At 42.3% G+C, this 24,352-nt stretch overlaps 4 protein-coding genes across 4 annotated transcripts; 2 read left to right on the forward strand and 2 right to left on the reverse strand.

The window, feature by feature from the left end:
* Nucleotides 1-345: 345 nt before the first annotated feature.
* On the forward strand, nt 346-7,114 carry nufip2 (nuclear FMR1 interacting protein 2). The gene is made up of 4 exons (XM_088399596.1): nt 346-570; nt 1,966-3,519; nt 3,674-3,706; nt 3,972-7,114. The coding sequence occupies exons 1-4, from the start codon at nt 420-422 to the stop codon at nt 4,022-4,024; spliced, it is 1,791 nt and encodes a 596-aa protein (XP_088255722.1). The 5' UTR covers nt 346-419; the 3' UTR covers nt 4,025-7,114.
* A 1,363-nt stretch (nt 7,115-8,477) lies between these two features.
* On the reverse strand, nt 8,478-11,792 carry LOC148386142 (myelin protein zero-like protein 2). Its single transcript, XM_088399603.1, has 5 exons — nt 11,393-11,792; nt 10,347-10,516; nt 10,074-10,284; nt 9,709-9,937; nt 8,478-8,993 (listed from the first exon to the last, which is right to left on the reverse strand). Exons 1-5 carry the CDS (start codon nt 11,658-11,660, stop codon nt 8,822-8,824), a joined length of 1,050 nt encoding a protein of 349 aa, XP_088255729.1. The 5' UTR covers nt 11,661-11,792; the 3' UTR covers nt 8,478-8,821.
* Nucleotides 11,793-12,371: 579 nt separating this feature from the next.
* On the forward strand, nt 12,372-18,666 carry pafah1b2 (platelet-activating factor acetylhydrolase 1b, catalytic subunit 2). Its single transcript, XM_088399606.1, has 6 exons — nt 12,372-12,547; nt 12,969-13,056; nt 13,345-13,434; nt 13,531-13,647; nt 13,996-14,118; nt 14,619-18,666. The coding sequence occupies exons 2-6, from the start codon at nt 12,970-12,972 to the stop codon at nt 14,895-14,897; spliced, it is 696 nt and encodes a 231-aa protein (XP_088255732.1). The 5' UTR covers nt 12,372-12,547; nt 12,969; the 3' UTR covers nt 14,898-18,666.
* On the reverse strand, nt 17,582-19,060 carry LOC148386144 (transgelin-like). The gene is made up of 5 exons (XM_088399607.1): nt 18,914-19,060; nt 18,481-18,667; nt 18,247-18,418; nt 18,075-18,177; nt 17,582-17,968 (listed from the first exon to the last, which is right to left on the reverse strand). Exons 1-5 carry the CDS (start codon nt 18,967-18,969, stop codon nt 17,821-17,823), a joined length of 666 nt encoding a protein of 221 aa, XP_088255733.1. The 5' UTR covers nt 18,970-19,060; the 3' UTR covers nt 17,582-17,820.
* Nucleotides 19,061-24,352: the final 5,292 nt, after the last annotated feature.

Here is a 24,352-nt window from a genome sequence, read left to right on the forward strand (position 1 = left end):
GTATCCTGTGTTTTTATGCAGTTAGGGGAAAAAAGTGAGGCTGATCCACTCAACCCTCCATTTGAAGCGTGTTTCAGACGACGTGGCAGCGCCTCCGGTCTTATGATCTGAGTTTGAACTGCAACCCCACCCGACAGTTGTAAATAATACCACCACTGCCTTCGATTCCTTTTAAACACCTAACATGCCTTCAAGTCTGCAATATAAGTTCGCATAAACACTCAATGTGCAATCTAGTAAATGGGACAAACCATTTTTAGATGTTAACTGCTGACGTTTACAGTCTTCAAATAGCTTCCGTTTCGCTCTGGTAGTGATTGGACTGGTCTGCACTTTTTTTTCTCTCTCTCTCTCTCTCCTCCCTTCCCTTCCACCGGCGAGCTAGCGCCCGTTGAACGAGTCGCACATTCTCCACTTCAATGGAGGCACAGCCCAAAGATCGGGCACGGGACAGTCGAAATCAACACCGCGGAGACGACGCAAGCCCTCCTCGGCGGACCGTTTGCCTAAAACATGATCAGAGCCACTTCCACCAGCGCCAGCATCAGGAAACGAACGCGAAGAAAACAGGTTTGGACATCCGTAAAAGTTAGCTAGCACTTGCTAGCCTTAGTCAGCTAATGTCAACTAGCCACGAACGGGCTGGTGCTAACCAGCCTTCCAACCAACGTGATTTTAAACCTTAAAGCCTTTGTCCTTTACGGTGAAATGTTTTACGACACATATGAAGGGTGGTTTATTGATTAAAACCATTAATTACTTGGCTACTATCTCTGGAGACACCATTGGTTGTGTAGCTTACTGGCTAGCTGACATTGCGTGACAGTTGTGGCTGGCGGTGGTTTGACATATCGGGAATTGACCTTGTGCGCCAGTCCCCTCACCCATTAGCCCCCCGCATTATTCAGAAATCCTTGGAGGTCGCACCAGGCTTTTAACCTTTAGGTACACACCAATAAGAGTGTCGGCTGTGAGTTGAGCTCATTGTCGGTCCGTTTAGGGATAGGAGCCGGCTTCATTGGAATGTTCGGCGCTGCCATTTCCTGTCGGCCATATTAGAGCGCGACTGACGGCTAATGGTCGAGTTAGCCGTTTTGCTACGTTTTTAAGTGCTTTAACGACAATCTTCCGTCGTGACATAGTTGAGTACACATTGTCCTTTTTTTTCCCAGTTTGTTTTGTTTGGTGGCCACGCAATGACACGTTTAGGCCGAGGTGCCAGCTAGCTGATGTTAGCTAGTGCTAGGCAGCTTTGACAGGCCTGTTGCATTTTCAGGCCCCGAAAAACAAGCTACAACTCCGTGACAGTTGAATCAAAGTACGTTTTTGAAGGTGTCCAACAGACTTTACCCATATATTTCAACCGAGCTATCTTTATTTGACACAGTAGGTCATTGCTGAGCGTGTATAGTTCTTGGCTAGGCCATTGTTTTGATTAATCATTTTACAGCAGTCAAACATGTATTTTAAAAAATATATATTTATTCATCCCGCTTTTAAAGATCCATTTGACAGTTGTGTTATGTCTGAGGTCACATGTACGTAATGTAACACAAGAGAGCTCATCCTCAAATGTGTCAGTCATGTATTTTTGGGTGAAGGTTCATGTTTAAACCAGCAGCGGCATGACTTGGCCTTCTGTTGTCGAGTTCAAGTCATGATGACAGCAGCAGGGTTTGTGAACTTTGACCTCTGCTGCAGGCAGTAACAGGAAGGTCGGTTTTGGGAGAAACAAATCACTTTGTTTTGCACGCTCTGCAAACTTCAGTTCTGTATTCTTTGAATGGCTTTTATGTTGCCTTGTGGTGTTTTAGTTAAAGGTAAGGTAACTGAGTTAATTCTATGACTAATTTAGATGTGGTAGGCAATTTGTGATGATGATGAAATCCAGGGTCCATTTATCATCGTATTGTAACACCTAACAAAGCGTTTAACCTAAACAGTTTATTTCTGTCCCTCCTCTAGGCAACAAAAAAGTAAGCACTGGTGAAGAGGAGGTGGAAAAGAGCACACATTTGTTTGCTGCCGTTGGTATGCTGCATCCTCCCAACAGCAATGGAAACAGACACACAAGTAACATACACGTGAAGCAGAAGCCGACGCAACGGTTGTATTCGACGTCTCCAAAAGCGAGCATCAAAGGAGCAGACTACAAAAAGACTATGGACCTTAAAAATGATAAGACTGTTGACTTGAATTCTCACGAAGATAAGAAAGACTCTGTGTTGCTGCAAAATGGCGTCGTGCACTGCGGCGTGATTATAAACGGCTACTCGTGCAAGGACAATGATGGCAGCGGATCCGAGGGTGGATATACCACGCCGAAGAAACGCAAGGCCAGATGTAACAACATGAAGAACACTGACAATGCAACGAGAGAAAATGACACTCAGCAGAAAATCACTACACCGGAGCCCGTGGCGACCGAGAAAGGAGGCCTTTCTAGACTTGACTGCTTGAAAGCCACACATAAAGGGGAGACTCAGTCAGCGTCAAGACGGACTGAAGCCTCTGAGGACTCGGCGGGGGAACAACCTCAGAGGAAGAACTCCGATGGAAAAGCCGTCGGTAAAAAGACTGAGGAGCGGCACAAAGCCAAGGTTTGCTCACCTTCGAAAGAGGACTCGTGGACTTTGTTCAAACCTCCGCCAGTGTTTCCTGTGGACAATAGCAGTGCTAAAATAGTTCCCAAGATCAGTTATGCAAGTAAAGTCAAAGAGAACCTCAACAAAGTCGTAGCTCAAAGTGGAGCAGAAGCTCCGCCTCCTCCTGTGAGACTGTCGCAGGTGCCCATGTCTGCTATGAAAACCATCACGTCAGCTAGCTTTACTAACGGCCCCGTTTCTGCCAGTGGAAACGGCTGCCCATCAGTGGGCACCTTCTTTCCTTCCGCCGCTCCGGGAAGCGGCAACAATGTAGCATCTCCTTTTGAAAGTAACTGTAGCTCTGCAAACAGCCCCATTGAGGGCGAGGCGTACGAACTGAGAAAGTGTTCCCTCTTAATTTACCCTTTAAATATGCAACCCGCGCTTCCCAGCGCCCGCCACCTCAACCCGCCGGCTGCTCAGACAAATCAGAAAGCCTTGGGTGAGATCTTCCACAATAAATGGGGCCTTTCGTTTATTAATGAGCCCAACTTGGGGCCAGAAGGGGGAAGTGGGCCCATGCCGTCGGAGAACAACCCATCCGTGGGCCAGTGTCAGACGAAAGCTGGGCAGCCGTGCTTTGAGGAAGGCCCTTTCTTCTTGGAGCCTGGCACTTTGGCTCAAGATGCAGTGAAAAGGACTTTAATTATTTCGCCAGCTTGTTCTCATCTTCGCGTCCCGGCCGAGCAGGAGAAGGGGGGGAAGACTGGCGTAGATGCTCCCCGTAAGGACAATGGTGCTAAGCCTGTGCAGGGACACGCAACCCCAGTGTTGTTTGGCAAGTCGAAAGAACAGGCCTCGTCGAAAGATGTCTGCAGGAGGCGGAGCTGGGGGTCCTTCGACGTCAAAGCTGCTGTCACTTATCACACTAAAGGTAACTCCACCAAAGCCTCCAATCATTTATGTCATCGGAAAATGCTGTTTTGCTTTCTAATTGGCTGTGTAATCTCAAGAAAGGTTTGCTGTGCTTTATTGAACCCATTTACTTGGTATTAACATTCTCTGATGTGCTTTCTTTTCCCCAACAGAAATGGAATACGTTTTCAGCTTGCAAAAACAATGTAAGTGACATTTTTGAGTCTCTGGAGCATAAAAAAAAAAAAAAAAAACTCTCCATAGCCATGAAGCTCAAAACAATTTCTAATAAAAAAAAAACAATAGCTAGGTAGTTATTCATCCCATTTTGGATGAAAAAAAACCTAATCTGTTAAAAAAAAGAATAAGGCGGACCTAAAACAAAATATGGAAAAAGCAAAGATTATTGACTTCTTTGAGATTCACATTCTCTTAACGCATTTTTTTCCTGTCGCATTCCTCCTCCTCCAGATCCAAATCGAGTATTGGTTTATACTGAGACCAAGGATGGACCCGATCAGTGATGTAGACGTCCGCAGTGCTCGGCTCCGTCTCTTCTGGGTGCTGTGGGTACCCTCCTTGGAAATTCTACATGGTGTTAGAGTAGATGGAACTGTGAGGAGAAAAAAAAAAAGAAAAGAAAAAAACACTTGCTCGTTTTAGCACGGCAACGACTTCTTTGGGTGTGTCAGACTCATACACGGACGAAGACGATCGAGTCGTGCCTCTACAACGAGCGGACGGGCTGTGACCGATAATGGCCGCAAAGAGGAGATGTCATTAACGAACTGCGTCTCCTAAAGCCTTTATAACCATGGGCTGTGGCGGCCAGCCCTCCAAACTGCATAAATGCCACAAACGCTTTGAACTCGAGTCGGACGTAAACAGCCAATGACTGGTGAAGACTTTTTGAAACCAATGCCAGTGTAGTCAGACTGTATACGTTGGTAAATAGAAGGGCCGGAAACTTTGTCTTAAAAATCTGCAGGGCAACCCGTAACCCCCACCCTGTGACCCCGTCGTTGGCGCTTTCCAGGCGTGCTACAGGTGGTAACGACTTCTCAACCAAAATGCCGGGTTTTCTCGTCGGGTTCGGTTCAGATGTTTTGGACTATTGCTTCCATGACTCAATAACACTCGTCGATTTGTTTTTTGTTAGTGTCGATGGCGGGGTGAGGTGAAGTAACATCGCACGGCGCAGTCTCGAACCTTAACTCGCCTGACTCTGCCTTTTTTTTTTTTTATTTGTCTGTCCTGCATGTTTACTGGTGGAATTCGTCTATAAGGTTTGCGATGACGCCTTTGAAATGTGAAGAAGGTTCGTGGGTCAGGTTTTAATGTCGTTAACGTTGTCGCAAGATGGCCGGCGAGGGGTCATCCACGGACGTTGTTCACTTTTGCTGATGTGTTGAAAGCTGTACTTAAGTCTAGGAAGCCCAAATTTGCCCGCCGTGATGTCACTTTCAAATCAGTATTGATGTATTGAACACAACTTAAGGACCTTTGAGGTTTCGAAACGCTAGGATTTGGTTAACGTATGGATTGCTAGCACTTTATGTAAACTAATTACGTTAACGTTTTTAGTTCTTAGAGCTCTATTGACACAACGCCTCCCCAAAAGAATGACTGTGGGCTGTTACTTCTCAGAACAAACAATTATTCAATGTAACTCAGGTAGCGTTGATAAAGCCATGACTATGTTCACTTTTTTTTTTTTTGCCAAAAGACCACCTGTTGTGATGCCCTCTAATTTGAAAATATCAAATTGGAATCTATTTAGGAGATGATTCATGATATTCCAGAAGAGGATTTCACTCAACACCTATTTGTTTTGAGTGAAATCCCTTCTCGTGTCAGGAGTCATGCTGGACTACATTTAGAAAACTTTGCAACTTTTCTAAATGGATGCCAGCCTGTAAGCCTTCATTAGCTAGCACCTTGACGATTCTTGATTTCTCAAGCGAGCATCGACTGGCTCGCCGCAATCTGGCTCCCCCCATGTTCTCAAGTACTCTTCTTGCTGCTCTGGCCTGATTAGGCCTCACCGTAGAGGCCCACGGCCCCTAACTCCACTCCCCCATCCCTTTTCCAAGTCAACTTGACATTTAACTTTTCAATGACGTTGAAAAACGATTTTGTTATGGCTTCTTCTGAGCATCGGAATGCTTTGCGTGTGCGTGCGAAACGAATGGTTAAGCCACGAAAAGAAAAAAAAAAAGTTTCTGCAAGGAAATGGCAGGTTTTCTAACAAATCTCCATTGTATAAGGTGACACTATCAGGTCGTCTTTGGGCATATTTAGGCTTCTGCGTCTCAAAACAGGGTGGTTAAGAATGAGCTAATTATTTTAGGATTGTTTTGCAATGATTTTATTTTGAAAATAATGAACTAGATACGATACTCATCGCCCAAGCACTTAAATGAGAAAAAAAAGAAAGAAAAACAGGCTTCTTGTGTCAAACATCCATTGAGAGATTGCAGCCTGCAAACCAAAAAGAGCTTCTTGAAGCAGCGTGTGATGTGCGTGCGTGTGGAGTCAGGCCTGATCATGTGGAGTTGAACCCTCCACTTCTCAGGATGTGCAATCACATTAAGGATGCCGGTGCAGGCTTCCACATCACCGCAGACAACTTGAGCCTCTCAATTGTTAGCGCCTAGTCAGTTGTTCGTTATTGTTATTATATGCAATTTCCTCATATTTCATATAACTGCACGCCCTGTTTCATGTTCAGGTGCCTGAGTGAAAAACCTTTTACAGCAATTTTGATTGTTTTAAAAATGTTCTCCCAGCTTATATCGTGCCATTTTTTTCCTGCTCCCCTGCCCCCAGTTTTGCTATGCTAAAATTCTTCCTTGCGACATGGACGCAGCTAAAAGCAATGAATATTTTTTATGGGTTTTTTTTAGATTGTAAAAGAAAAAGGCTTTTTTGGGTTGTGTGTGAGCAGAAAGGCCAAAATCAGCCAATGAAAAAGATCATGTTGGTAGTAGCACATGGTTAATCTTAATAAATTAATATTATAACATGTTTTTTTTTTTTCTCAAAATTCTGAACTAACTTATCCATAGATGCACAAATAGGATGAGATTTAAAAGGAATATATGGCATTGAAAGTCAGGATTTTATTTTATTATGCATTTCACATTGTTTAGTTGCTTATTTAAGTCTGATGTGAAGTTTTTCCATCGGTAGCAATGTTAATATTTGACGTCACTCACAAAATATATCGGATATCTTAATTTGGGATGATAGAAATCTACTGCATTATGTAGAATTCTTTTTTTTTTTCCCAAAATTTGACCATACTTTACAATGGGTTTTTTTCCTGAGTGATACAAACGTCATATCTATTGTCGTTTCCTCAATTTTGTATTTTTTTTCTTCTTGCTTACCCAGTCGACATACTCTCCTTAAACGCAAGGCTGCAAAACCTGTCTCAAATTTCTTTCACGTTGACATTTGTCTTTAAAGGAGTCGTTACATTTGTTTTGCATTGAACAGAATGGTTGGTTGCCATTTGTTTAAGCATGAAAGATTCCAAACAATGTTATAGAATTTAAAAAAAAAAATCTTCCAATGTCACAATTTTAGTTTCCATTAAAATGTTAAATTCATATGTTTTGTGTCTTGTTTTTTTATGTTTGCGTGTAGCCTTGACCCCTGTCAGTCCACAAGCCACATAAAACATCTCAGTTTTGGTTTCATGGAATGTAAATTATGCCACGCACAGCAACCAAACTTCCAAGATAACCTAATACTGTTTTTCTTAAAGGAGACATATTCAAAATCCACTTTTATATGCAATTTATTTTTCAATTTGAGTCTCCAGAATTGTAGAAAATTTTAAACTAATCCCTCCAGGTGCTGTAGAGATACTTTTATATGTTTTGGGATATTATTTACTCCTTTCAATTCCAAACGGTTTTTGCAAATCCGCCATCTTAATTACTTTTGTGGCCCAAACTCAAGGATGCTGAAGGTACAAGTGGAGAGCTCAAAATGTTCCATTGTTGGATGAATTAATCTTTTATTTTTTCCAGGATGAAGTTCTCACATCTGTGGGCAAAGAACTGCCTCTTCAAGGACGAGTGTTTCAGAAATACCATCAGTATAGAGAACGATTTGCCAAAAGATTGACAATGGACACAGGAAAACAGTAAGTTTTGGATGACACAAAAATAATAAGCTGGATTTCACTTTCACATTATTGCGTGTATGAGTTTTTCTGCTGATTTTAGCGATCTATGTTTTCATTTGTGGATGTATTTTGAGTAGTTGTATCGGATGAATTGCATCAAAGGTGTTTATTTTGATCTTAGCGTTGTGCAATCTATGTTTACACTTCTTGTGGATATATTTTGAGTAGTTGTATCAGATGAATTGCATCGAAGGGGCTATTTAATTCTTGGGAAACGTGTTAAATGCATTTGTTAGCTTCTTGCTAGCACTAGCTTACTTCTTGACTGCAGTGCTTGTTTACAAGACATGTTCATAAATATTGTGAAGGGATTCATTTTCTTACGTGTTATGTATGGTTGGATGGACGTCTTCTGCTGTTGACATCTATCAATCAAAAAGTGTGTGCTGCAAGTAAACTGTACCTCTGCTAACAAACTACAAATATGTCCGACCGGAAGAGCAGGTATACATCTTGCGGCCTCTAGGGAGCGAGGTGTGAAGTATCCACAACCGGATGAGTAAACTGTGAAAAGGAAGGATTTATAAGCATGATATGTCTACTTTTAAGTTAAGAAAGCTTCATTATACATTGTCGTTATTATGATTAAAAAAAGACTGTAGAATGTAGGCTTTTTTTGCTGGAAAAAAAGACCATTTATTGTGTTGGAATTTTCCAACAATAGTAAGGGTTTTTTTTTTCCAGAAAAAAAATGACCATGAATAAGGCTTTTTTTTTTTTTCTCTTTTCAGAAAAAATGACTGTTCAGTAAGGCTTGTAAAAAACGACGACCATAAGGCTATTTGTAAAAAAGATTTATTACGTAATAGTTTCTGGTAGTGTGGGAGTAAACTTGCCTGACTTGTAACCATAGCCCCAATGTGTGTGGGATGATTCCTGCTCATGACGATGCAAAGTATGGATTTAAATTTTTTTTGAAAAAATGACCATGCCGTAAGGCTTGTAAAAAAAAATGTAAAAAAAAAATGACCAGAGGCTGTTTGTATAAAAGAATTAGTGCTTAAACTTGCCTGGATTGCAACGTTACAAAGGAGAAACCTTTGTACCTTATACCATGAAAAATTCATACCGCTTGTGCTGGGCAAAAGTCAAAAGACTCAAAAGTGCCAAGTCATTATCAGGCTTAGTCGTCATCATCATCATCATCGTCGTCATCATCGTCATCATCATCTTCTTCTTCATCGTCAGAATCGTCGTCATCATCATCGTCACTGCTCTCCTCAGACTCGTCATCATCTGAGCTATCAACTTTCGGTTTCTTCACACGAATCAGATGAGCTGCTTCCGCGGGTTTACTGATTCAGCCCAGCATTCATGCGCACGCACACACACGCACACATACACAAAATGTGAGATGGGCTGCTGATAGGAAAGCGTAGCAAAAAAAAGCCCACAATGTGTTGTACAGTAATACCCAAAATGCTCATCTTGACCCAGCCAGCCTACCACAAGCGAGAGAGAGGGGGGGCATAATACCACATAAGCATTCATCCAGCAAAAAACAATTCCTGGTTGTCTGGGGTTTGGCCTCTGCTGATGAAGAGGAAAAATTTGACAAGACAGAAAATGTTACTCTGCTCATATCATGATTTCAATCCTTAAGAATAGCCCCCCAAAAAAGACAGGATGTGATTACATTCGCAGCAACAGTTTTGTATTGTAGGGTCTCATTGGAGCATATGAACACACAAAATAGCATGATGACAAAGGTCAGGTGATCAAAACTGCTGCTGTGAAACCGAGATAAATTATCTCAAGAAAGATTCCTCCATATTTACATCTCCTATTTGGCAGCATCACCAAAACAACAGTATGGCAATTTTTGGTAAAATCTGTTATACATAATATCGAACACTGCAATGATACATTTAAATAAAGCTCAAAAAGTTCACATTGGAGGAGCAAACATGGAAGAAAAAAACTCCCAAGCTGTCATTAGTCTCTTTCCCAAAATAGCCACACCAGTCCCGAGAGGAAGAGGAGCGGCGGGCGGCCCTTGCGACGCCTCACCACGCGGTCGGGTCCTTGCGCTTGCGCTTGGGTTTGGGCTCCGGATCCTTGGGCTTGGGCTGGGGCTCGGGGTCCAAGTGATTAGACTCCTGCGCGTGCATCTCCATGTCTTCGCTCCTGCGCTTCCTCTTGTAGAACTTCACGGCCAAGCACATACCGAGGAGGAGCAGGATAAACAAAGAGCCGCTGACGACTGCAATGATCAGGATGGTCATCTCAGAGAAGGTAGCTGGAAGCAAAAGCAAAAAACTGATAATAGGAGAGAAGGCGAACGATATTCGATGGCAAGCTGTGTCAACTGCAGAGAACAGGATATGCAAAAATAAACACAAGAAGGTTTCAGAAGTTGATACAAAAACACTAACCTTTGGTGACGACACTGAGGGTGGTCTCCCTGTTATTTCCGTGCACATCCGGGCGGTTTCGAACGTTGCAGATGTACGTGCCGTTAAATGTTGGAGGCACTTCATGCAGGGTGATGGAGGCGTCACTTCTTGTAACATCTCCTGACCACACTGCATGGTTTTTAAAGCGGCCATCTTTAGGAGGGTACGCCACCTCCTGGTAGTAGAACACCTGACAAAAATATATATTAAAAACAAAAACACCAAAACTGAATTCTTTGTGTCTGACCATACCGATTCTTCTGTTTTAGAATTCAGTGGACGGAAGTTCCAGGACACGACAACGGATTGAGCCGTCACAGGGTGACTGGAGCGGAAAGTGCACTTGAGTCTAACCGTAGTCCCGTTGACCGCCTCCACCTCTGACGGTGCGTAGATCTCAATTCCTGAAACCCGTGCCACTCCTAAAAAAAGACAGCAAAAAAAGTAAAGTGTTGGACTCATTCCTAAACGGTTAATAATTGCCTCAAAGTCTGAAGGTCACAAAGCCAAGCTGATGCAAGACAACAATTATCCTTTCTGATCAGCCAAAGAACAACAATCTCTGGCTACATAAAAATGAAATACTTGCAACATAAGTATGTGGTTATTTTTGAGGGGGTGGACGTTGCATATTGCCTTGAGCAAGTACACCTGAGAGCTCAAGTGAACACTTCCGCATGCACTACTCTGATTTAAATCTCTGACAGTGTTGATTTAAATCACTTCAGGTGTTTCCAAATTTGCTTGCTTAAACACACATTGCGTCTACCTGTGTCATGACAGCAAAATAGATGTCAATACACACACTATTGTGTTCAATCACTGTAGGGCGCGCCTCAGTGACACACCTTATCTTTACAACACATTTATAACATATTTACAATACATTTCAAACACGCACAAACACACACACGTGTACCAATTCAAAATAAAGGCGCTTTGGCATAATAAAGCAATAAAATACGACATTTAAAGGTTGATCGGGAAGTTGTTCACAATTTGAGAACGTGACTTAAATTGCACAGTGCAATCACGTCAATTTAGAAAACCAAAGTAATCAGAATAGTCTAAAAATTTTTACACGCTAGTCGGTGAAATACAAAATGTCTGAAATGCATACCAAGGTTTCAAGGTTGACCAGCAGGCTCGTGAGTCTAAAACATTATCGCACGGTGGATGCGTGATATACTACTAATTTAAAAGTTGCATTCTAACGAGTTGCCTCCCAGCGAAACGTTGCGTGACTTTTAAAAGACAAACACAATGGTGGATGTGTCACGGAAGTTTGTCACACTCACCTAACAGGACGAAACCTCCCAGGAGAAGCTGAAACCACGTCGGACACATGAGACTGGCAAACATTGATGCCGTCTCAACGCGGACAGTCCCTTCGTGAAAGTAGAATAGGGGCAGGCATGTATGTTCCCAAAAAGGTGGCAAAAACAAACGCAAAAAAAGAGTCCGTAAAGTGAAACTCTGCTTTTCTCCACTCCCACGGTGTAAATCTTGAGTCACCTCTGCAGGCAAGAACACACCTGATGGGCGGTGTATGCACACTTCTTGCATAACCTGTTGCTCTGCCTACTCAATTTTTCTCCGTGTACCTCTAGCTGGTTTCACTTCACATATTAACTAGTGTTTTCTTTCTTTCTCCAACTTAAAATCCTAGATCGCAGGTCTCTGCAAGGTTAGTTCCATTAACACAAACGATGTTTGTCTCCCTCTAGTGTCCAAACTACGGTTATGACAAAGGGAAAGAATCTCAATAGAGTACTGCAATACATTAAGCATTTTCTCACGTATAGCATTACTTATGTTTCGTTTTGTCACAAAGCTCAAGATAAACGTTGTTTTTATTTTTTTGGTCACAAAACTAGTGTCATCAAATCCATAATAATCTTTAAATAACAAACCTTTGAATGATGTTATTCATTTCCTACAGTGCAGTAAAAAGGTACTTTTTTTATTGGGGTGGCTGAAAAATTTATAAATATATTTTAGAATGCCCAATAAAATGTTGTCGGACATTATCAAAATGTTGTTATTTTCTAGGAGAAAAGGGGGCAATTATTTGTCACTTTTATGAATAATGTCCAACCAATGTAAATGATTTTAAAATTTAGCGCATGGCTATAGGCTAAGGTTAAATGACAATGTAAGCCACGAATTTTACATGTATTGTACAGAAAATATTAATAATCTTTAAAAAAAAAAAAAAGTTTAAGAATCCCCCCTATCCGACATGACAGCAAATTGTCGCAACCAAACACTCTCTCCTCAATAGGATCTTTGGCAGTTGCCTTCATGACACGCCTTTTGTTGTCTCGCCTAGCCTAGCTCTTTTGATGCTACTGTAGCGAGCATCCCCCCGCATCAAACTGCGACGGCTGTCAAGTCTAAATCACAGCTAACGTCAGCCTCGGGTCGAGAAGTGACGCTCTGCACTCTACCAGGTAGATCGTCCTTTAAAATGCAACAGCACATGATATTATACCGCATTTAGAGTCAAACGCGGGACACGATAGTGTCAGATGCAGCTGGAGTAGTCAGCTTGCTAACAAGCTAACGACAAATAAATCTCCGTGTCTGTAATAGCGGCCCTTTTTAATCCCAGAGTTGATTCTGGGATTTTTATAAGCAGTCGCCTTGAAAGCGAAAGTGGTCTGTGTGCATTTTAGGCCACGCTGTGTGCACCAAAACGTTAATCTGCTGCTACGCTGCTATGGCTGTGCTAGCTGGTGCTGATGCTTTGCTTCCCAAACAAATGGCGTACATGGTGTGCAGCGTTCAGTTTGCATCTTGATTTGATTTTTATCGTCTGTGCGTGTCTGTTTGAATTTGGTAGTTAGTAAACACTTTTGTCCGATTCTGTAGGATGAGTGGCGATGGTGATGGTTTCAACCCTGCTGCAGTGGCTCAGCCAGTAGAGGATGTGCAAGGCGATGGGCGGTGGATGTCACAGGTATGGTGGTGGTCACGTCATTATAGCTTCCCTTAAGAATTCATATATTTAAAAAAAAAAACAAAACATTATTGATCATCATTCAGTAATGAGTTAAATGTATAGAGTTTGGATGCAATGTACTCCGAGCACGACTTGTTGAGTCGTGCCACATGGTAGGTCCCTGCAAGGTTAATCCATTGATGCTAATAGGGCTGAGACAGTCTGCTACCATTCAAGCTTTCAAGATCATCATGCCAAGCATAACATCCCCAACTCTTTCCTAACAAGGTTGTGATTATTTTGCAGCACACCCGATTTGTGCAGGAGTGCAAGGATGGAGAACCAGATGTGCTTTTTGTCGGGGACTCTATGGTACAACTAATGCAGCAGTATGAGGTGAGATAGGAAATTAGTATTTTAGTATGTGTTCTGCTATTGCAATGATTTTTTGGAACTCGTGGGGGAAATAAATTGCCTGATTTGTTGGGACAGGTCTGGAGGGAGTTGTTCTCACCACTTCATGCACTCAATTTCGGCATCGGAGGCGACACCACTTGCAACGTTCTGTGGCGGCTGCAGAACGGAGAGCTGGAGAACATTCGGCCCAAGGTTGGTGTGACCGTCATGTCTATCGACATTGTGCGCTTGTGTCCTTGCTCGCATGCACGGTGTGTTCCTCAAGCACACTTAAATAAGTAGTTTGCTGCCCCTGACCTTGCCACCTTGGCTATAATCAGGAGCAGATGTCATAAATGGAGTAGTAAGCTTTGAAAATAAGGTTAGGGTGAAAGGTGTGACATGTCAGAATAAGAAATAAAATTAACAGGAATGTCACTGAGGTATGTAAACAATGTGGCAGCAACATTCACAGAAATTGAAACTAAGGACACGCACAAGACTGTCGTTCTGGAAATGAAAGAATGAACACGATGAGCCTTAACATCTGTTTTTCTTCAGATTGTGGTGGTGTGGGTCGGAACCAATAATCACGAACATACGGCGGAACAAGTTGCTGGAGGAATTCTTTCAATCGCAAAGCTGCTCACCTCCCGTCTGCCCAAAGCAAAAGTAGTTGTGCTGGTAAGTTCACTTTTCTTCAAACCGTGCTTCCTTCCTTTATGGAGTCAAACAACATACCTTAGAAGAAACAAATATTTTAGCACACAAAAGCTTGGGAGTGTATTTCATTGTTTTGGTTGTCACTATATATCGCCGGCATAAAAATCTTTCTCAAGTTGGATTAAAGCAGCTCTGTGGTATTTTTACTCCATTGAATGGTTTTCATTCCATTGCAGTAAAATGCCACAATAGCCGCCAGCCGCAATATCAAAGTGGGGTTGATAGTTTTCCCTGTCGGTATCGCTCGGTTCAAACGAACAAGCGAGACGTCTTAAGACTGGAGCTTCGCTTTATCGGCAGCTTGGCGGTGTCATGACGCCATCTACAATCGCAAAGATCAGCAGCTTAACTTATACAGTCTTGACATAGTGCAAAGTTTTATCAGCGCACCCCAAGGGGAAGCTTACAATGAAGCCGCCGATGTTCCGTTTACATTGATTTCAAACCAAACCGGTTCTCAGGGATTATTACCACGGGGGGAGCGTCCAAACCCCCTGAGGGAGAAGAACGCCGCCGTCAATGACTTTCTGCGAGCTTGGCTACCTCGCCTGGGCCAGGCTCAGCTCCTTGACGTGAGCAAGGAGTTCGTCCACTCCGACGGCACCATCGCTCCGCAGGACATGTTTGACTTCCTCCACTTGACGTCGACGGGTTACCGCACCATGGCCAAGCCCCTCAGCGACTTGCTGCTTCAGATACTCGAAGAGACGCCGGAAGAGCGAAGGGCATCGCTGGTGTGAGCCGCCGGGTCACGGCGGCACCCGAGTCAGGAGAAGGATAGGCACCCCGAGATGGGCGTGTCTCGGTGTTGATGAGTGGCGTGGGTGCTGTAGAGGGAGAGAGACATCACTACACTCTTGAAACGACGTACTGCCTGTGAGACCTTTTGCGAGCGCAGTGTCAAATCAAATGAAGTATTTCTCTTGATTTCTGAGCTCTAGTACACACTGACTTCATTTTTCCCCCCCAGTTATGTTGTCAAAGTAAAATGGCGGCAGTAACTCTGGCAACATGCGATGTAACTCGTGCAAGCCTGCTCAAAAGAAAAAAAAAAGACTTCTTTGCCAAACAGCACAAATTTAATTTCTTCATTCTCATGCACGCTGTTATGGATCCTGACATGGATGGACAATGACACTCTCTCCCTTCAGTGCCCTAAATTGATGCTTCTACAGTATTTTCTTTCTTACACACCTTTTCATTCTGTTACTTTTTTTGTAATTTTACACCCCCTTCCCCTGTTGTATTTCATTTTTCTCAGTGACCTCTCACACAACCTTGTCCCTTTTTTGACTTCTGTACTTCATGACTTTAAGGAATAAAAAGTTGCAGAAGCTACTGAATAATCATCACGCTACCAAGCAACAACAACAAAAAAAGTTGGCGAGCTCGTGCTAAAGCTTCTTAATAGCTCGATCGATCAGTCACATACTGAGCTTCAAATTATCTAAAGTTACTGCTGTCTTCAGCTCTGCACAATGCGTGTTGTGTTGAAGCGTGTATGATTGTCTGTGTGTGCGCGCCTCCAATGTTTACGGGATCGGTTGTGTACAGTGCGTCTGGAAGTTGGTGTGAGTGTTTAGAACCGACCCCGGCTGTATATAAGAGATGTTGAAAGGTGGGGGGTTAGATTGTGGGGGTCTATCTGTGCGATACATTATGTGCACTTGTTTAGCTTGTTGTCTCGTTATTGAGTTAAAAGCATTCCAATAAATGAATCATGGATGGAATTTATTTGCGTTTGAGTGGTCATGTTAAGTGGTCATCATTTTTTGCTTCTTAGTTTCATTTGTCGTCAATTTCAACATTAAATATACTATTGTTGGAAAAAAAAATTGTTTGATAAAATATTGCACAGAAATTTGAGCAAAAACTATAGTTAAAATAACTAATAAAAATGATTTAATGTAGCATTGTAGCAATTTTATATTTTTATCGAGTATTTTAAGTAGAGTTCGATTTTTAAAATCGTTTATCTTGCCTGTATGATAAATTGTTGCTGCAGTTTGAGATGCTTACCAACAGGGGACGTTGTTTAGTTAAAATCTGGAGAACATTGCCGCACACAAGCCTTTTTTTTCTTTTTAAATCTGCATACTCTTGCAGATTTCTCCCACTTTTGAGTTCATATCTTTTCTAGTCATTAATGTTTGATTCATACAAACTTCATGGTTTATCTGGACTGTTCAATAATTAAACAATTATAATACTCCTTATTGTGTGAAGGATGAAAAGAATGACAATGGATCCTGCATAGGTTAAAAAAAGATACCACTACCACATGCTTGGGGCTGGAAATAATCTAGTAATGATTGAGTAATCCAGAGTTGGAATCTCAGTTTCTCGACATATCCACTGCTCTGGTGTGTTTACGTTGTCGTTGATCCAAACCTGCAGGAATTTTGCGTCCATGTAAATAGTGTGAACGCCTGGCCGCGCACACTTCCATTTTTCCGCTTGGTCTCAACCAAACTCTGCTCGTAAAGTTCAAACTTTCTGCTCCCAGCGGGCATTTGAAGTTTAATGATAAAATCTACATGGCAGCCTTGTTTGCTCTTCGGGCACTGTTAACGGGTTACGTTTGGCTTCAGTTCAGTTCTTTTTATCACTCTGGATTTGAAGTGTGTGTGTGGGATTTTTTTTATTTATTTTATTTCATCTGCTGCCAAGTGTAAGTAATGGGTCAGTGGTTATTGGATCCTTATGTTGTCAGCTTCACATAGTTTTATTATTAAATTAGATCCAGTCATAGCTGAACTCCAGCAAAGTCGAAATGTACTGGGTGCTGTCATTCAACATTTTGGATTGTGTAAAATGGAATTGAGCTTTTGTGGGGTTTTTTTTTTTTTTTTTTGCATAAGATTGAGGGTTGTTAATACACACATTAAGTCGCATAACACAATTTTGACGTGGCGCAAAATCTCCTTCAGCTGCAGGTCCTCAGAATTCATTAGCTCCCATTGATTTCCACACTGCACCTCTCAATAATTGTCTCGGTGCTAAGAGCTAATTCAGCAGGTCTTAGGTCGGGCCAGGCTGTCCAGTTTATTTCCACAGCCTTTCAAGGGAGATATATATTTTTTGTCTTGTCAGGGGTCACGCTGGTTCCAAATGCCAAGTCCTGATCTATAACTAACAAGAGAATAATAATAATAATATTCTTATGGGCTCAGAGAAGCATCCTGACAGAATATCATATCTCAAGGCAGCTATCTGTTTGAAGTTAAATACAACTAACTGCTCCTAACATACTGCAGTGAATTAAAAAAATAACATTTAAGCCACTCTAACAGTTTGAACAAATAAGTAATTCTTTTGTTTACCACTAGAGGGAGCTTGAAATTTTTGTACACGTGCTGGTTTTATTATTGATTAGTATTATTGATTATTATGCCGTTATCACTCATCACACAGCAGGCTTCCCAACAGTCAAAAGGCGCTTTATTTTCAAATCATTTTCAAACGGAATGCATTACACACAAAAAAGGCCAGAATTATTAAAAAAGTAAAATTCTAAATGGAATGTATCTTGTGCTATGTTGTATTTAGCATAATTTCTCTTGATTCTATTAAATGTATGCTACAGTTCTGCTTCTGTATGAATGCTTGTAGCTGAGTTTCAGTTTGTCAAAGGTCAAAGGTGATCTAACTAACTCTTTGGCCTCAGTTGTTGTTGATGATCTGTCTGGGTCTCCCATAGCTCATGCCGGCTTGAGACGCCAACTTGTTTGTTCCCATTTGCAGTCCGATGACGTTCTTGCCTTCGCTCAACTGCTCGTCGGAAAATTCCCTCTTGTTCTCTTGAGCTTTCCTGTAGACAATCGATATTTCTTTTTCTTTATATCTGCAAGTCTCATTTCATCCTAGCGCTACCGCTTACTTTGACACATCATGTTTTTAGAGAGAAAAAGACGTACTTATGGAACCAGCCGGGGTCTCCTTTGTAATTGCCATCATTCTTTGTGACAGCTAAGCTACCCAGAGCCGCCAAGGTCCTCTGGACAGCTGCCATATCCTTGCCTGGAGACGAATAATCAAATTAATAAAACATGTTGCAAACACTACCGACGAGTTGAAAGCCATTCTTACTTTCATAGAGGTCGACGGTTTGGAAAATGTCAGTTTTGGTGACTCCGTATCTTTCTGCCGCGGTGAGGAACAAGGAGATTTGCTCCATTTGAGCGAAGGCCGTTGAGGACTTCTTGACGCTCTTTATTGGCTTGTTGGGTGCGTTCAAGCTGTTGATGAGCTCACCTAACACCTAGAGACAAACAAAAAATAGTGTTGTATATCTGCATAGCGCAGTCAAATGATTTCACTTACGTATCCATTCTTGAGCCACTCCTGGAAGCCAGATCTGCCCGCCTCCGGCCGGCCCACTTGAGATCCGCACTGGGCCACGATCCATTCCACCAACGTTTCCTCCAATTCCGGGTCGTACTTTTTATCAATCTTACTCTGCACTTCGCGGCTGAGACCGTAAGCCGGGCCCCTGTTTGACATGTTGATCCTGTTAGGAAGGGAAAGTTAGCTTTTAGAAACGGCGAGAGGACTTCCGGACACTTGACAGTTTATTTTCTACTTTCCTGGATGCGAGTTTGATGGAATATTTAAAGGTGGCCCCACTAGCAAAGGAAATCGGGAGGGGAAAAGGAGTTACATTATTCCTTCAATTCTGATGTTTGACTCAAGTATTTTTTCCCCCCAAATTGTTGCTGATGAATAACAAACTATATTGTTTAAGGTGGTAACATACCTTAGTTGTGCAGCTTGACCCGATAGAAAGTAAAATGCTATGTAGATTGTGATCATAGCTAAGTTTAGGCTTTATAGTCTGTTTTTTTCTTTCTCTTGTTTTTGTTCCCTTTCATGTCTATGATTGAAAACGATCTCACTCATGGGAATTTGATTTTCTTTAACTGGTTGCAGTGTATTATCTTTTTTTTTCTGCATAGCAGCTGCACGCAGTACTTCTCGAAAAAAATTGAGGCCATAAAAGTTGACGCAACGCACAGCCGTTATGCAATCGCAAAGATTTTGGCAACAACCGCTCCGAATACTTGTGTTTACAAACCGGCCGGTTTGTATGTGTGTGCTGACATGTCACGAGAGAAAAGGACGGAGGAACTCATGTCTGAGAATGGTTCACACTAAACGGACGGACAGACAGATGGACAACTTAAAAGGAGTGGGAGGAGTTTATAAGCTCTTCACTGTAAACCCTTTTGTGATTAAAGGCTGTATGGATAACTTAGCATTAGCATTTTTGAAAACTTCCATACAAAACTGTTCCTGTTCAGGTGGACCAAATATGACTTATTAGTTTTATTCATTTTTAGTTAAGAAAAAAAAAATCCCATATGGTGTCCCGGGTTTTAATAATAAAGCTACATGTCTTGTTGAGCGCCAGCATTCTGCTTTTCTCCAAATCACACTCGGCTTCTACCTCCTATTAATGTCGTATGAGCTTCCTTTAGGCTTAGTCCTCCTTCCTGCATCCTGTTTGCTCATTCAGCTGTCACTTCCTTCCTCCCTGGCTAACAAAGAACAAAATGTGTATACAAGAGTCCAAACAAAACGCCAACCAACACTGAGAACTGCCCTGATAGCTAAACCCCTTCATAAAGCACGTCTAGTCGGGAAAGTAATTTGCTTTGAAACATCCAAATCCCGCAATTAAATCATTTTGTGGCATATTTTACTTAAGCAGATGCCATATGGAAGAGTTTAGAGCCCTGCGAGGAAAATTTTTCCCACTCTTCCTTTTTCTCGCCTCCACGTTCATGGTATGTCCATATGGCTCCTTCGAATATTAGAAACGGGCTTCCTATTTTATCACTGATGCAAAACGGAGGCCTAACCCGCACGGCGCAAGATTGACAAATGAGGGTTTTGTCTTTGGGCGCCACGCTGCTTTGGATGAGACTCGTGTCTGTTTATTGTCTGAGGTCGCAGCGGTTGTACGGGCGGTAAGAGCGTGGGCCTGTTTGCTAAATGATTCCAAACCAGCTCACTTTATCACAAACATCTGCTTGGACACTTATCTCTCGCAATCTTAAGATCTGCGCTGCCCGGGCACATCCAAACCAGACGTGCTTATCGCAGAATGAAATAAAGGCGGAGAAGTCTGCACACTTTGACCTTTGAGCCTTCAACTGTACACTGATTGGAGGTCCTTTATGGTGCGAACCATCACGGGTTATTTTTTGGGGGGGGGTGATTGTAAACGCATGATGCCAGAGAGCAAGATTTCAATCATATGCTTTTAATATTTACAAAAGAGTGGCAGCGTTTTAGCGGATTAGATGATTTGACACTGCGGGAAGAAATGATTCATTGTTATTATGACATAGTTAATCATTTGCATTCTTGACTGCATGTCCTCATTCAGCTCAGTTGGAGCCTCTCCCAGGTAATTGAGGCAAGGTACACCCTAAATAACTATGTCACTCTATTGATCGAGTCGTCATTGGTATTTATAGTCATAAAAAAATGAAGTGCGACCAACTTGAGTGGCTACAGACTTTTTTTTACATACAAAATAACTTATCTGAAGTTAGCCGAGTGGGAAAGGGAAAAGAAAACAGTCGGTTAATCATATTCTGAAGGAGTCTGAATTTGAAACTCTCGTGTGTGTGTGTGGGGGGGGGGTTCTGTTTTGTCTACCGTTAAAACGTGCCGAATAGTACATGGATGTGAAAGTTGTCACGCTTGATTCCACTGTATTCTAAATTTGCACTGGAGTTGAAACTTCCTCTTTTTACACCTGTGTGTGGATTTGCAATACAAACTGCATTTTTTTACCTTTAAAGTCAATACTTGAGTGGTTTATCATTGCCTGAGATCAACTATAATGTATTGAATGACAATTTAGACTATTTCACAGTTACTAAAAATATTATGTATAATTAATAAAAACTAGTGTCTTCAACTCTGTATTCAACCCTGACCCACATTTCCTGAAGCCTCGCGTATGACCCTGTGTTTTGCAACTTCCGTGTTGTCGCACCAGGTTGAGACTTGTAACTTGTCACATTCCGATTACGGACACGAGTTCCTCACCAATTTGATGCAGAAGAATGGAATGAGTTGTGTTGAGCGACTTGAATGCCGCCATAGCATACCTCAGCTATTACTCAAAACAAAACGGCTGCTTTTTTTGCGTCATCAACTCTGTCTTACTCCCGGCAGTGGTTGAAAACGATAACGTTGCGTAATTCCTCACAAAGTGCAACACCATAAGCAAACAATAACATTTTAGAACACTGCAAGTCAATCTGAGGGAAGAAGGAAATTTCAGCAGCTGATTTTTGGAGACTTAGCTTGGTTTGGAAATGGAAAAGTGAAAGTGGGGTGAAAAGAATCTTTTACTTACTTTGTGTTGTAGCGTTCAGGTAAATAATGGTTCTCTTGTACTGTTCTCCTCCCTTCTCTTATCTAATTCCCTTCAGTACAGTACACTGTGCACTGCGCAGGTTGCCAAGGTAAATACTGCAAACACCCTCGTCTGAAATATATGACTTCACCCGCATTCAAGGGAAAAGAGGGAGTCCGAGAAAGAGATACGCCTTTAGGTAGTCTTATTTCACTCTGTGACCCGCCCCTTTGCTCTTTCTCCCTTTCTTTGCTCAAATTGAAATTCCTTATTTAGGAGAAGGAAGGGAAGGAAAAAGAGGCCATGTGACAGGGGGAGTTTGGTGTGGTCACTGAGAAGCATTTTTCAAATATCTCCCCCGCCTAAACACTGTGCTGGATTAGAGGGGAGGGGGGGAGCAGGAGGGAGGAATGATAGAGGCATCAAGAAACAGTTTGTGGGAGGACAGGAAGGAGGCTGACTTATGGGAGAGCAGGGAAGCAGACGGACGAGCTCATCTCTCGCCTGCGTGTTTGTCTTGTCTAAAATCAACACGAGCTCACATTCGTTTTAATCTCGTGCGAAAGGAACAGGCCGCGACACGACCCACGCGAAGCTCGGGTCTGAAACTTGTCCTTGCTCTGAGTTTGTTTCCATGCCAACAAAGCGGGAGACACTCCCCGCAGCAAACATGCCAGAGACGAGAGTCAAGTCTGCACATGGTGAGACTTTTTACGACAAACAATGACAACAGATGTGTGGAGTCATTAGTTGAGGCCTTCCAAGTCGTGAGCAAATAGTTGGGAGTCAGGCTCGACTCACTATGGCTGTTGTAACAAGATTTGGGTTTTGTCTGGGAAGACTACATTTAGCCTATAGAGTGAAATGCCAGAATTTAAGTGGGCATGGGACAGAGCCCTGAGGCGAATAGTGAAAATTCACATCTCTTGGCTTTTCCTACTCATACTTCAACTAGAATTTATTTAGTTTGTTACTTCCATTGATGCTTCTTTGTTGGATATTATTAGATTGTGCAGATGTACCGCATTGTATTGTGTGCCACTCTGTAGATACCTATTGTGATGAGTCACCATTGAAGCTCCTCGGGCTTCCTCTGCAAACCACCAAACATCTGGTGGCTCGGATTTGAGCTCTTCCTGTGAACAGACTTAACAGGTTTAATTTGGTTTTGGGGTGCTGCGACACTCAACTGAGTGTTAACGATCCTGCTGGGTGTTGCTAATTGAAAACAAGTCGCCTGGAGGACATACAAAACTGTGATGTCATCAGGGTGTCGCAAAACGATGCGGTAGATATTGTGACAGTGAATTGGCTTCTGAACATGTAATGCACTGTAGGTCTGTTTTTATAGATTAATTATTTGCAGTATTGTGGGCGATAAAGAGCTGCAGTGTGTGCTGGATCTTTTTATCTTAACCTTTCATGTGCACAACCATTAATGGCTATGTGCACCATGAGACGTGTGCTCATAATGAGGTGCGGGTGTGCATGATTTAAAAAGAAAAAAAGAAAAAAATTGCAATTATGGCCACAGGCTGTGGATGATAACACAGGACCCAATAATAGCTGGACACAGCAGGAAGGGATCAATTATCTGCCCTTTTCTTCATTTGAAGATTAGCAGTCAGAATAAGGGATGGTGTTGTGTGGAGTTAAATCCTCTAGAGGGCGCTGTGTTTCATTCCATACACTGCAGCCGCTGATCTTGTCAACTGTGACCCCTAAACGTCCATATAAATCTTACACTGGCCATCTTCCCCCTCCGAGGATGCTCACCAGCTGCGCAACGGACATGTTCAAGGTGGATGTGTGCTTTGGTGGAGTCACTAACAGCATTAAACCCAGAAGTGTAAAATACGCATGCGAGCCATCCTAGACAAGCCGCATGCCATCTATGAGACAGTAATTTAAGAAATAAGATTAAGCTTGCGCTTAATTCATGTAGCCTGCGTTTATTGATCCACTGTGGGAGGGGAAGTGCACTGAGATGGAACAACTGAGAGCCGCAGGATAACCTCGGCCTGTGTTTTCTTGAAGGGTATATACATCATTAGCGGCCAATGGGAGGCCCACCTCCGGTTGCATTTTAAAAAACACAATTTAGTTTCACACTTCTTTTTAAGATTCCCACAGAGGTGGGTTGGAATGACGAATGCACACTGGTGTCCACACGCCGACTGGATTTACTGCTGCGGATGCTAATTTAGGCTTCCACTGGAGGATTAGATGTTCTTAAACCAATCCGTAGAGATATGTGGGTGCAGTGGCGTGATCGTATGTCTGTGTTCACACCCCATTGAAATCCTGAAAGCTATTTTTGTTCCTCGGCTATGCGAGTAAAATTCATGTTAACAGCTGGAGAGAATTTTTAGTGTGCTCTGTGTGTAGTTCAGAGTTTTGGAAGTTTTAGATTGTTTAGATCGTCTGTACATGGAGTAAGACCTTTAGGGCAATTTTTTTATCAGCACTAGACAGTGTTGGCACTCTTTGTTGATGTCTCCACTGGCGGGTCACACCATGTCTGATGTCACATTATTTATGTCTCTGACGCACATATTACCATCCCGCCTACACACGTCCTGAGATCGGGTTTTACTGTTCCAAATGACGAGCTCACCGGAAGTACTTGGTGGAAAAAAAAAGGAATGTTCATCAATCATGTGGGTGGGTGTGATGGTATTGGTGTGTATGTGCCCCCATGTTTTTTTCTTTCCTCTCTCTGTTTTTATCTTCCCGCAGCACTTTTGTTGCATTTATAATGTATAAAAATACGATCGAGATGAACTTTGAGTTAATTGATAATATAATTACTTATACATT

The sequence above is a fragment of the Syngnathus floridae genome, chromosome 15 (genome assembly GCF_059516105.1).
Source record: "Syngnathus floridae isolate MCC-2025c chromosome 15, RoL_Sflo_1.0, whole genome shotgun sequence".
Classification (NCBI taxonomy): Eukaryota; Metazoa; Chordata; class Actinopteri; order Syngnathiformes; family Syngnathidae; genus Syngnathus; species Syngnathus floridae.